The following is a 14,158-nucleotide window of genomic DNA, read 5'->3' as shown; positions in this document are numbered from 1 at the left end:
AAGTTGTAACAGGCGTTATAGTGTGGTCTCTCTCGTGTGCCTGTCAATCGGTAACGCTGTGGTCAGTTTATATTCCAATGTTTTGCTCCGCCTCTCTCCATGTAGCATCATATGTGCATTTTTATGAGAGTAAATATTGTTTTTGACATAGCTTTGTGCGCAACTGGTGAGCAAACTCACGATTGTCTAAAGCCTTGTCTAAAGCCACCTGACCTTTTTCTCATGATGCATGATGTGTTTTACATTGTGTGTTCGAATTGTTTACCTCAGGATAAATTATTATCCAATAAGGGCAGAACACCCAGAGGTAAGTACTATTGAGTTAGGACAATAAGCAATGACTTATTGAAGAAATATATATCGCAGTTGCAGTTGACTTGGTGAAAAGGGCTAATGGAATCAATGTTGGACATATCAAACCCTCTCTAATGAATATATGTATTGATCTTAACAGTTCTTATTCTGTGACTTCACTCTTTTCTATCTCTGTGTCAGACAGGGGCGTCATGCAACCCAAAAACCTGAGGGGGCACAAAGTATGTAAGGATGGCTGGTGGGTGGGTCAGAGAGGGGCTATAAATATAAAATCACAGAAGCTAATTTACAAAATAAACCCAGAACACAATTATGTCATTAATTAGGAATGTATAACATTTCTTTGTTCATTATCACCAATAATTCAGGTATTTGCCAATTTGGAGAATTTAGCATTTTTCAAACATATGAAACAGCTGTGACATTTCACATTCTTAAAATAAAGTGGTGATCCTAACAGATTCCCTAAGACAGGGAATTTTTACTAGGAGTAAATGCGTTTAGCTCAGGTGTATGTAAACTTCTGACTTCAACTGTAAAATACAAGCTGGATATACACCACAAGAAAGAACAAAATAACATGCTACACACGTGTTGGTTATATCATCCCTCTAATGATAGATGGACCAATTCCAGGCTGAAGTACATGTGCTATTGGATGTGTGTGACAAGAGTGGTTCAATCAACACATAGCCATGTGTTTTGCATTCAATATCCCAGCCAGACAGAAAGGTTCCTAATATCCTCATTGTCTTTTTGGACATTGGGGTCAACTCTAGGGATGAATCTGTAAAATTAGATTGCTGCTCTATCCAGCTCAATCCTACCCAGGCCACAGAGGTTGTTTCAGTGAAATGGCGGTCTCACTGAGTACGCAGTCAATCTCAGGCATGTTGCTGCCTCTCTCATGTTTAGAGGTGTGAATATGTGCCGAGAAGATCAGGCTGGCTGGGAAGTTAAGTTAACTTAGCGTCTTTGACAGGATTCACTTTTTTAATTTGATTGCTAAAAAAAACAAAAAAAGTGTATGTAATAAAATTAATGTATCATTGAAGTAGAACGATTGATACAGATGAGAGGTTATATAGAGCCTGCCAAAATGACATGATAGAAGCTCAAATGTCTGTAATCAAGCTGCATTGATAATCAAACCCATTTGAAAATCATTCTCCATTGAAGTCATAAGGGTCAGTATCAATGGCAGCGTAGCCTAGTGGTTAGAGCCTTGGACTAGTAACCAAAAGTGTTGCAAGATCGAATCCCCGAGCTGACAAGGTACACACACATTTGTCGTTCTGCCCCATAACAAGGCGGTTAACCCACTGTTCCTAGGCTGTCATTGAAAATAAGAATTTGTTCTTAACTGACTTACCTAGTTAAATAAAGGTAAAATTGTGAATGTCATCAGGAGATAATTACATATTTCTGGAAGATAAAAAACTGAAATAAATGTCTAGTCATCTTTTTTTGTTTGTTTTACAGTCCTGTTTCAGCCATATAACTGAAACAACATTTTGGTAACATAGCTGTGTTGTGTTAATCATGTCTAGCACAGCTCAAGAGATCAGCCAAATTAGATGGAGACATAGCAGCCATGTCGTTGAGTAGTTTTCTCCCAGCTATCTGACCTTTCAGAATCATAAAACACACAGCATTCTGCCCATCAATGCGCCCACATATTTTTTTGTGATGTTGTCAGGCAACCCATCCACAGAGAGCAATAAATAGCAATAAAGAATGTCAGTCTTCAAGATTTCAACATCTGATGTCAACTTGAAAGCTTCTTTATTAGTTATTGCAATTAATTTGGAAATTAGCCTACTAATTTGGATTGTTTACGCAACCCTACCCAACATATGCGACATCTTATAACTCTGAGGGTATTCATGAGTAAAAAAGTGTTCCTAGAATTGGACCTCATTGAAAAGTCATCCCACCTGGGCGATACATGTTAGTCATTTATATTACAGGTAACGAGGAATGCATAGGTTACTTCAAGCCAATTAGGATGAGAATTTATGTCAGTACCTTCTCAACACTTCTGCCTTCAGTCTGGAATGTCACACTGCCAATTAAAACGCTACTGAGGGAGAGCATGATTAGTCCTTAGTGTTATCTCTCGTTCCACAAATCAAATCAAGCTTTATTTATACAGCACATTTCAGACATGGAATGCGACGCAATGTGCTTTACAGGAAAAAAATATTACAAACCTACGAAAATAAAAGCTGAAATATTTACTACACAACAAACATAAGATAAACATGCTAAAGAATGACACAAACTGAACAACTAAAAAGCACCCTAAAAAGCAAAGCTAAAACATGTGTTTTAACATCTCTTTTAAATATGTCCACAGTTCCGGCCCCCCTCGGGTTCTATTGGAGGCTATTCCAGAGTCTGGGGGCATAATAACTAAAGGCTGCATAATAACTTTGGGATAGTAAAAAGGACAGTGCCAGGGGACCCGAGGGACCTACTGGGTACATAACATGTCTGACATGTATTGGGGTGCACAATAGAATAATTAAAATTAATTCTAAAACTCACAGGCAGCCAGTGCAGAGACCTTTAAACCGGTGTAATGTCTGCTCTCTGTCTGGTCTTGGTCAGTACCCGTGCTGCAGCATTCTGTATGTTTTGCAGTTGACCAATGGCTTTCTTGGGTAGACCAGACAGGAGAGCATTACAGTAGTCAAGCCTGCTTGTAATAAAAGCATGGATGATTCTCTTTGTATCAGCCTGAGAGAGAAACGTTGGCAATGTTCCAGTCACGTTCTGACCTTAGTTCCTTTTTTTTGTCTTTGTTTTAGTTGGTCAGGGCGTGAGTTGGGGTGGGCAGTCTATGTGTGTTTTTCTATGTTGGTTTTTGAGTTTGGACTGGTATAGTTCTCAATCAGAGGCAGGTTTCGTTAGTTGTCTCTGATTGAAAATCATACTTAGGTAGCCTTTTTCCACCTGGGTTTCGTGGGTGTTTATTTTCTGTTTTGTATGTATTCACTAGACAGGACTGTTTCAGTTGTTCGTTCTTCCTAGTTATTATTTTGTTTAGCGTTCAGTGTTGATTATATTAAAAATCATGAACACTTAGCACGCTGCACCTTGGTCCTCACCTTCTTCCACCGACGACAGCCGTTACAGTTTCTCAGGTGGTAAAAAGCTATTTTGGTCACATTCCTAACTTGTGATTTGATATTTTGTACAGAATCTAAAATGAAACCTGGGATTTTTACCTTTTGTTTTATCTTTATGGCCCGTGAATTAGAATGTGCAGCTAGATTATCTCTCTCTGCTTTGGCTCCAACAATAAACACCCCAGTCTTGTCTTGATTTAGCTGGAGGAAGTTGTGAGCCATCCAAGAATTTAAATCACATACAGTCTAATAATTTATCTGTGGAGCTAAATTCCTCTGGTGACACAGACATACAAAGTTGTGTATTGTCTACGTAGCAGTGAAAATCAATGCTTTGCTTTCTGATAACGCTGCCAAGGTGTAACATATATATATATATAAACTGAGCAGTAAAGGACCCAATATCTAACCTTGTGGGACACCACATGTGATATGTATTTGATGGGTGACAAAAAAGTATTGACCGGTTAAATCAGTCCGAAACCAATTTATAACTGGACCACTGGCTTTCACATAACTCTCTGGACAATGTCAATAATAAAATTATCCAGTCTACCATCAACTATCAAGGTATTCATTCTATGTTAACAAATGTAAGATATCAATCTCATTTAATTGCAGACAAAGACATTCCACTTGATTGGTAATCATCTTTGTGCTTTTAGCACAACTCTCCCAGATGCCAACATTTCGTCAAGGCACACAACTACAGAAAGGAACCTTTAGTTGACACTTTGTGGTGATTGAAAGTAGTCAGACATCTCTGGCCATGTTTAGGCGTGGAGTGATGTGGGAAGGGTCAGAGGATGCAGAGAGATGATATGAGTTAGACCAGACCAGACCAGACCAAGGCTGATTGAGGATGTGATCTAAGGAGTGTCCTCAGATGATCTGAGTGTCCTGATGAGAAACACTGTCACCACTCTCAAAACGGACAGGGAATAAATTAGACTGCTTCTGTCCATATAAATTCTAGACCAAAAGGAATGACAATACCATCATGTCACTGGTCATATCCGTCTCTACAGTAATGTGGCTACAAATATTTTGTAATTCCTTGTCTAGCAAGGTTAATACTGGTGCTATCTGGAGGCGAAAGAAACGCACACATGTTTAGGTGCTGGCTGGCAGAGTAGAACACTTGAAAAAGGAAAGGAGAGCCACACACTCTAGGAGCTCAGACGCACTCATTTTATAACCTAATAACCAACGTTTTCGACAGACAAGCTGTCTTCATCAGGGTATAGTCGTGGTGCTATATCATATTTATGCACATACAGTACCAGTCAAAAAAGTTTGGACACACCTACTCATTCAAGGGTTTATCTTTATTTTTAATGCCTGTGTGTGGAATTGTTTTCTGTAAATGTATGTGTACTCCAGGCTGGTTTGCACCGGGTTATTGTAACCCGTGTGTGTTTAGTTTTCATAGTACCGTGTTTTGTTCGCCTCAATAAAGGGCTCCATTTGCTACCCATTTCTGCTCTCCTGCGCCTGACTTCCCTGCAGCCAATTACACACTCCTTTACAGAATCAAACACCCAGACATGGGGGGAAACAGAGGGTTATATGCAAGACGAGTAATGAGGGAATGCAAACCAGGTGTGCGGGAAAACAAGACAAAACAAATGGGAAATTAAAGGTGGATCGGCGATGGCTAGAAGATCGGTGACGTCGATCGCCGAACGCCGCCTGAACAAGGAGGGACCAACCTCGGCGGAAGTCGTGACAACATCATTCATATGACTGGGCATTTCCCTCAATGATGGATTGACTCAATAATTTGCCTGAGAGACCAGCATGCGTCTTTGAGGCATGTTTCCTCTAAAGTCCTTGACTGATTGGAAAGCAGTTCAACTCAAATCAAACATCAGTCAGTTAGTTGGTGTGTTGCCTTATGGTACGCACTCACTCTCCACTGCAACGTGTGTGTGTGTCACAGATGGGCTAGATCTCACTACCTGCCAGACTGAGCTGTGAGGTACACCCACACCTTGTTAGGAAATTGACTTTTAAAGAGCGAGTCACTGAGAGGCATCTGCCTTCATCTCCTCTCCACACCACTAGCTACTGTGTGGTAAACTACTGACGCACTGTGGGCTTAATAATCAAGTCAACCCCTTTTCACTAAACTATAACTGTCACATCGGAAGATAAGCAGTGTTAAATCACACATGGGATGGCAAGCCACTGTATTGAGTCAATGAATGAGTTGTGTATTCAATGCTCAGAAGGATCTTGCTATTTAGTCCGACCTTATCAGGGTAACACATAATGTGATGCCATTTAAATTAAAGTAATAACGATATAACTACGTTATTCTATTGATCATTTATAAATCAGAAATAAACTTTTGCTCCTTCTTCAGGGAAAAGATAACCTTGTAAAGAGATTCATCCCTGAGGCATTTCCAAGCTCCTAACTGCTTTCCATATGCTTCAATTTGGCAAACAAATACTCTTTTCCAGGGGCAAAGAGTGTGTACAGCGGGTCTGAAATTATTGACACCCTTGATAAAGATGAGGAATAATGACTGTATAAAATAAATTATTCAAATACTGGGCTATATTGTATGCTCAAAGACAAGTGGGAAATTATATCATTTTACAGCAATACAATTGCTAAAGAAAAATAGATTTTTCTTAATTATCAAGTAATACCATTTTTCTCTAAAAGGTAGGTGTCCAAATTATTGACACCCTTAAAGATTCGTAAAAATAAAGTAGTCAAAAGTTTAGTATTTGGTCCCATATTCCTAACAAACAATGAATACATCAAGCTTGTGACTCTACAAACTTGGATGCATTTGCAGTTAGTTTTGGTTGTGATTCAGATGATTTTGTGCCCAATAGAAATGAATGGTAATTCATGTATTGTGTCAGAAAATCCTGAATGACTACTGGTTTTATTGGTTTATTAGAATCCCTATTAGCTTTTGCTGAAGCAGCAGCTACTCTTCCTGGGGAAAACACATACAACACGACAAGTAACAAAACACTGATAGACAAGAACCGTCATACAAATATAAAATACAACGATATACAAACAATACAACTAAAGAATGTATGTTTTAAAATTTATTTGACCTTTATTTAACTAGGCAAGTCAGTTAAGAACAAATACTTATTTACAATGACGGCCTACACCGGCCAATCCCGAACAACGCTGGGCCAATTGTGCATCACCAAATGGGATCGCGGCCGGTTGTGATACAGCATGGAATCTAACCAGGGTGTCTGTAGTGACGCCTCTAGCACTGAGATGCAGTGCCTTAAACTTTGTTAAGAGTGTGTCAGTGTGTGTCATTTCACAGTTCCTATTGTGCCATGAGATGTTGTTTTATAAAACATTTTTAGGTCATTTTGATGTTTTCTTGAGTAATTGGAGATAGAAGAGGGGTTCCATGTGATCATGGCTCTGTATAATACTGTGGTGAGTCCCCTGTCTTGTGGGGTATGTATGTGTGTCTGAGATGTATGTTATTTGATTATGCAGACAATCTGGAATTCTCATCAAAGTCATATTTCTTATAAAAACTACAAGAGAAGTGTTTAATCTCTCTTTAACCCTCAACAAGGAAAGATTGGCATGCATGTTGTTGATGTTATGCAGTTACTGCATTCGGAAGGTATTCAGACCCCTTCACCTTTTCCACATTTTGTTAAGTTATAGCCTTATTCTAAAAATGTTTATGTTTTATTAGCCTTATTAATCTGCACACAATACCCCATAATGACAAAGCAAAAACAGTTTTTTGGAAATTGTTGCAAGTTTGTTAAAAATAAAAAACAGAAATACCTTATTTACATAAGTATTCAGACCCTTTGCTATGAGACACGAAATTGAGCTCAAGTGCATCCTGTTTCCATTGATCATCCTTGAGATGTTTCGACAACTTGATTGGAGTCCACCTGTGGTAAATTCAATTGATTGGACATGATTTGGCACCACAGTTAACAGTGCATGTCAGAGCAAAACCAAGCTATGAGGTCAAAGGAATTGTCCGAGGAGCTCCAAGACAGGATTGTGTCGAGGCACAGATCTGGGGAAGGGTACCAAAACATTTCTGCAGCATTGAAGGTCCCCAAGAACACAGTGGCCTCCATCCTTTTTAAATGGAAGAAGTTTAGAACCACCAAGACTCTTCCCAGAGCTGGCCACCCATCCAAACTGAGCAATCGGGAACCCGATTGTCACTCTGACAGAGCTCCAGAGTTCCTCTGTGGATATCGGGGAAGCTTCCACAGGTCAACCATCTCTGCAGGACTTCACTAATCAGGCTTTTATGCTAGACCTCACTACCCTCTGGAGAGCCTTTCGGGTTATGGGCGGTGCAGCTGCCGTCCCAGGCGGTGATACAGCCCGAAAGGATGCTCTCGATTGTGCAGCTGTAAAAGTTTGTGAGTGTTTTTGGTGAATTTCTTCAGCAAATTTCTTCAGCCTACTGAGGTTGAAGAGGCGCTGCTACGCCTTCTTCACCACGCTGTCTGTGTGGGTGGACCATTTCAGTTTGTCCGTGATGTGTACGCCGAGGAACTTAAAACTCGAACATCTCTGGAGAGACCTGAAAATAGCTGTGCAGCAACGCTCCCCATCCAACCTGACAGAGCTCGAGAAGATCTGCAGAGAAGAATGGGAGAAACTTCCCAAATACAGGTGTGCCAAGCTTGTAGTGTCATACCCAAGAATAATCGAGGCTGTAATTGCTGCCAAAAGGTGCTTCAACAAAGTACTGAGTAAAGGGCCTGAATACTTATGTACATGTGATATCAGTTTTTTTTTTTTTATATATAAATGAGAAAAAATGTCTAAAAACCTGTTTTTTCTTTGTCATTATGGGGTACTGTGTGTATAGATTGATGAGAAAAAAAACTATTGAATGAATGTTAGAATTGGGCTGTAACGTAACAAAATGTGGAAAAAGTGAAGGGGTCTGAATACTTTTCGAATGCACTGTAAAGGCAAGGCGTGCTGTCGTTTTCAACCAGCTGCAGATTTTCTAGGTTTTTCTTTGCTTCATTTGGCCATATTACCGGACAGTAATCAAGATGGGACATACCCCTCCCCATCTTCACAACAACTTAGTCAATATGATAATTGACCATCCAATGATAATTGACCATCCAATGTTATACCTAGGAGCTTAGTCCCTGTGTAACTTTCTCACTCATCATTATTTACGATTCATTAAAGATGATACGCAATCAAGGTAGCACCCACATTAATGTAGAAGTGTTTAGAAACATTATATTCTTATTTACAATAAAAGTGATTCCAAAAACATGATTTACCATTCATTTCTATTGGGCACAAAATTATCTGAAACACAACTTAAACTAACTGCAAATGCATCCAAAAAGTTTGTAGTCACAATCTTGATGTAGTCATTGTGTGCTAGGAACATGGGACCAAATACTAAACTTTTGACTATGTTATTTCTAAGAATAATAAGGGGTGTCAATCATTTTGACCACTACCTTTTTGAGAGAAAAATAATATTATCTGTTAAACAACATCTCTTTCTCTGAGGAATTGTATTAATATAAAATAACAATTTCCCAATTTTTTCCGCATACAATATAGCTCAGTGTTTGAATTCTTTATTTTATAATGTCAATATTGCTTATCTTTATCAATAACTTTGAACCCCACTGTAAATGTTTTTCTCTGGTTATTCTGAAACAAACAGAATAAATTGTGCTTTATTGGTGTACAGGTATCTTCTAAATTATTTACAGTGATATATTAAAATCCACGGTGGCATGTCTGTGATTTTTCCTCCTAAAAATTGTGAAAGAATCCAGCCACCCATATCAGACTGTTCTCTCTGCTACCGCACGGCGAGCGGCACCAGAGCGCCAAGTCTAGATCCAAAAGGCTCCTTAACAGCTTCTATCCCCAAGCCATAAGACTCCTGAACACTTAATCAAATGGCCACCCGGACTATTTGCATTGACCCCCTTTTTTTTTACCCTGCTTCTACTTGCTGTTTATTATCTATGCATAGTCACTTTACCCCTATCTACATGTACGTATTACCTCAATTAACCTGTACCCCGCACATTGACTCGGTACTGGGAACCCCTATATATAGCCTCGTTATTGTTATTTTATTGTGTTACGTTTTTGAATATTTTCTTATATTCGTACTTTTTTTAAACTCTGCATTGCTGGTTAAGGGCTTGTAAGTAACATTTCACGGTAAGTCTTCAACATTTCACCTGTTGTATTCAGTGCATGTGGGGGGGGGGGCAAAATGCATTATTTGTGTTTTATAATATATTCTTGTTCAAGTTGATATGACAAATCTATTTGAACACACACATTACTAGAAAGCCATCTCCTGAATACGTAACCAAAAGTAAAGTCAGAATTATGGGCAGTAGCCAGTGCGGTCAATCTCCCCTTATCATTCAGACATTAACAAGGCAGCAGCAACAACACGTGGCAACACTTCAAGAAGCATTAACAAAGACAAAAGCAAAACATGAAACTAGTTATATCATCTCACTTATATCATCTGACTGTTGTGAATATTGAGCGGTATTTTCATGGTTTTTAAAATGAAAGGAAAGTACAACCAATACCATGTTGGTAGGCCTATGAGATGCCATCCTTACACTGAATGTGAACCTAAGAAAAGCGATCATATCCTGATCGATGGAAGCACAATTGGGGAAGCATGGAAGCTGCTCACGACTGTTGGTCACTGGTAACATCAGTGCTGCTCTAGCTGCTGCTGCTACCACTACTGTTGTCCTCTTCACTCTCCTCTCTGATGTCATCCATGATGAGGTTGTACAGGTTCTCCAGGCTTCCTTGGCTAAGGCAGGTGTTGACGGTGGAACCGGAGCTGATGTGGACGGAGCTGGGATTGACCACGCGAGGCTTCCTGTTCCTCTGGCGACTGCGGGGGTGGACACACTCTGTCCCAGGAACATGGGGCTCTGGCATGGAAGTACAAGGCCAGTTAGTTGGCTGGAGCCAGCAGCCAGACAGACATGTAAAAGGCCGCCATCTTGTGGTACTTGTTTGTAGTAACACACTCTACAAACCACAGTACATTGCACTGTACAGCGCAATGTGTGTGTGTGTGTGTGTGTGTGTGTGTGTGTGTGTGTGTGTGTGTGTGTGTGTGTGTAGTTTAACCTTGTCTGTTGTAACAGTCCTCAGCGAGGCAGCTGTGTGGGATAGGTTTTCTGAGTCCTGCTCCTCCTACCCATCCCTTGCGTGGAGGAAGAATCTCTGTTGGGATCACCAGAGTTCGGCAGGAGTAGCAGGGGGAGCCCAAATCCATCCTCCCAAAGCCCCTGATGGACAAATCAAACCAAGTGCATAGAGATAAATCACATTAATCATTTCTCATAATCACACATGTGCAGGATAGCTCCAGCTTTTACCTGAAGGAGCGTGTGCATTTGGTGCAGCAGAACTCTCCAATACCCCACATTTTGTCATAAGGGACAGGGTCATATTTCTTCTTGCACAGGTGACAGCGAGATACCTAGGAGAGATGACAGTCAGTGGAGACCCCAGTTAGTAGATGAACTGGCCATGTGAAATACACATTCTAAGACAAAGTAACAAGATAACAGGAACACAGTTACAGACACAGGCATGGAGAAATACATTTGAACTATTATGAATGGGTTTGACATGCACATCAAACAGAGATGTGTGAAGACCACGGTGGATACCAGGTGGGTATGTATGGAAGAGCATTACCCTCTTCCTCTGGGGTACCCGACGCCACCAGTCATTGTCACAGGTCTGGCAGGCAAACTGGTGCAGGACAGAGGGGGTGAGGTGGCGCTGGGCATTATCAAACATTCTCTTGTTCTTCTCAGTGAGAGGCAGGACCCGCAGACGCTCTCCCAGCTCCTGAAGACTCAACACACACGAGCCACACACATAATGGCAGGGACACACCGATGCGCACACACACCTTTCAGTTAGCCATCCACTTTACCCTTAACCCTTAATCTCTTTCCCCACCAGTAAAGTCGGTAAATAGTCTGTGGATGACTGACCTTGATATCATTATCGTCTTCAGGCTGTCTGCTACCTCGGGGCTGTAGGGAAGACAAATGTAAGTCATATAATTAGAAATAGTCAAGGCAACCAATTTACCAACCTGATTATCAGATTGAATATAGGACAAATGTAATATGATAGGAGTTTTATTCCCTCTTCCAGCCCTTGAACAGTGTTGTTATAATAGCTCACAAATCTATTCCCAATGTGTTATTACCCATTACCAATATGGTTATGGAATATGGAACTTCAAAATCAACAGAGATTTTTGCATTATACTAAATAAAATGCCTGAAATCCAGATGTCTTCTGATGAACATTGATTCTTTAACCCAATGAAAGAGGGACTAACTGACACTGTGACTGTGTTGTACCTGTTGTGCAGGAGGGACCTGAGGTTCCCTGTCCTCAGCTGTGAGTCTCTGCACCACATTCTGAAAGAGAGAGAGGTGGGTCAAGGGTCAGGGTACAACTGAACTGTCATGTTTATGACCACAAAGACCACATTTTCAAAGAAATACAGACCCGCCTGGATACACACGCAAAGCGACAGAGAATAGTATGGAATGTATTAATGTAACCTTGACTGCCTGATCCGTCTGTAAGCATTTTCTGTCCTCATCATCCAGCTCTGCACGGCAAGAGTAGAGAAAGAGGAAGAGTCCGAGATTAGATTGTCCACATGGCCAACCCTTTAACGCAAATAAAATGGGTCTGGTTGTTAAACCCCCAGAGACCATGTCTGAATAGAGAGGTTAAAGAGGCCATCATCAGCAGTTGAAACAATAACAGTCTTCCTCGCCCATGTTTCTGTAAAAAAAAATGTAGGGACTTTTAAATGTATACACAGAGCTACGGATGCAAGGACTGACCATCCATGATATAAAAATGATAGTTTACACCATGTTTTGAGGCTATATAGTGTTTGTTTTTCATTTACTTTGTTTACAAACAATGGAGTAAAACAAGCTTATATTTAGAGTTCTGATGGGTTACGACAGTTGAACTAAGCTCAAGAGGCATTTATAAGTTCTATTCTTCAAGAATCAATGGGTACATATCATAAATGCATAAGTCCAACAAACGGATGTAGCAACTGCAGATTGCCCCTTTAAGGGAAAGTTTCCAGGACAGATGAATCCTAGTTCTGTTCCTGGACTAAGGGGCACAGTTAACAGAGAATCCCCACTGTACAGGCTTTTTAGTACAGGACCCGGTGTCTTGGAACCCCCTCCATAGGGTTTCCTATGGTGGTATGACTGGGGTTTGCATCTACTGTCAACCATTTCTTTACCGTTGCCTTTCTTCAGTATAACTGCCCAGGTGACCATTTGATGTTTGTTGGCATAGCGTCTCATCAGTAAGGTTGCCTTTTCCACCGCTATCTTTCCATGGAATGTCTCCCTGAACCGCCTGACACTTTTCTCCAGCTGAGTTAACAGACAAATAAGAAATGGACAATAAGAATCGAAAATAAACAGGCTGGTGTCAATCATGTTGTAAATAAAATAGAAGATCAGGCACATTCAACAGGAAGATCGATAGAACATTGCAACAAATGCAAATGCAGCCTAAGGACATGGTTTATTCTAAAACAGATCACAACACAGCGCACAATGAAACACACACTGCTCTTGCCCTGTCCTCTCTAATCACATAGGCCTATTTATAAAGTGTAATAACTCTATAGTGTTTGATGACGTTATTTAGGTTTAGGCTAAACGTATGAGAAATGTGAGAGAAAAAACAGAATTATTATCCAACGTTAAAAGTTTCACATCGACCAAAACACAAATTGGACATTTGATCCGTAGGACTACAATACAAACAAGAAAGGCGCATACAAATCGACCATGTAAAACAGTGTTACTGGCCAAATGAAAACTAAGTTTACCGTTTCCTACCTCAAATTCATCTTGCAGACAGCTCATTTTGCTATCGTCTAGGCTTTTTCTACCCTTACATATGTCGTTCTATTGCAACATATTTGCAACAATCGATATATTTCCTTGTAGCGCTGCAGTTGCAGTGTGTTGACTAACGTTAACAACTTTCACTTTGATAAGATGGCGCGTTCAAAACCACTGGGATCTTGGAACAATACAATGTCAGATCATTACGTTAGGGTGAAAAGTCGGAGCTCTGGAAAGAGGCCTGAGTTCACGAGTTGAAATTCCGAGTTGAATGACCGTTCAAATTATTATTTTTCCAGTCAGAGCCCCTTTTGTTGTGCGAGTTCCCATTTATTTTTAACACACTGAAGTCGGATTTCGGGATTCCCAGTTCGGAGTTGTTTTGAACGTATCATTAGACTGGTCATACGAACCACGCGTCCACGCACGCCCACGCACGCCACACACCGTAAAAACAAATACACACCAACCAATGAACACACAACCAGCCCCCGCTACCTCTTCTTCTTCTTATTTGGTATCATGGCGTTGCACATTTTTTTGTGCATTTCGCCACCTACTGTGCGGCAGTGTATGTTCAATCACATCATACAAAAATAAAAAGGGGTAATATATATATGTACATATACATTTCACCACCAACCAACCCTACAACTATATACCAATATTTCATTAAAAAACATCTAAAAAATCTCACACCCATCTGCCAGCTACACTTCTGCTCCTACACCATGCCAACGGCCTGGGAGGACGGGACACCCC

At 40.4% G+C, this 14,158-nt stretch overlaps 1 protein-coding gene across 2 annotated transcripts; it reads right to left on the bottom strand.

The window, feature by feature from the left end:
- Nucleotides 1–9,557: 9,557 nt before the first annotated feature.
- LOC139421298 (shiftless antiviral inhibitor of ribosomal frameshifting protein homolog) lies at nt 9,558–13,905 on the bottom strand. Of its 2 annotated transcripts, XM_071172043.1 has the most exons (9): nt 13,388–13,905; nt 12,778–12,913; nt 12,065–12,114; nt 11,858–11,917; nt 11,480–11,521; nt 11,175–11,330; nt 10,850–10,953; nt 10,599–10,759; nt 9,558–10,396 (listed from the first exon to the last, which is right to left on the bottom strand). In XM_071172043.1, the coding sequence occupies exons 1-9, from the start codon at nt 13,412–13,414 to the stop codon at nt 10,179–10,181; spliced, it is 954 nt and encodes a 317-aa protein (XP_071028144.1). In that variant the 5' UTR covers nt 13,415–13,905; the 3' UTR covers nt 9,558–10,178. The 2 variants fall into 2 exon arrangements, with proteins under 2 accessions (XP_071028144.1, XP_071028143.1); XM_071172042.1 differs by lacking the exon at nt 13,388–13,905 and having other exon boundaries at nt 12,778–13,024.
- Nucleotides 13,906–14,158: the final 253 nt, after the last annotated feature.

This window comes from Oncorhynchus clarkii, chromosome 12, assembly GCF_045791955.1.
Source record: "Oncorhynchus clarkii lewisi isolate Uvic-CL-2024 chromosome 12, UVic_Ocla_1.0, whole genome shotgun sequence".
Taxonomy (NCBI): domain Eukaryota; kingdom Metazoa; phylum Chordata; class Actinopteri; order Salmoniformes; family Salmonidae; genus Oncorhynchus; species Oncorhynchus clarkii.
This window is presented reverse-complemented; position numbering and strand designations above follow the sequence as displayed.

Coding starts and splice junctions, on each gene's coding strand:
- LOC139421298 (XM_071172042.1), bottom strand. CDS start 13,009: ATGTGCCTGATCTTCTATTTTATTTACAACATGATTGACACCAGCCTG. Junction 10,760..10,849: donor AAATGCACACGCTCCTTCAG/GTAAAAGCTGGA, acceptor TTTGTCCATCAG/GGGCTTTGGGAGGATGGATT. Junction 10,397..10,598: donor GGACTGTTACAACAGACAAG/GTTAAACTACAC, acceptor CTTCCATGCCAG/AGCCCCATGTTCCTGGGACA.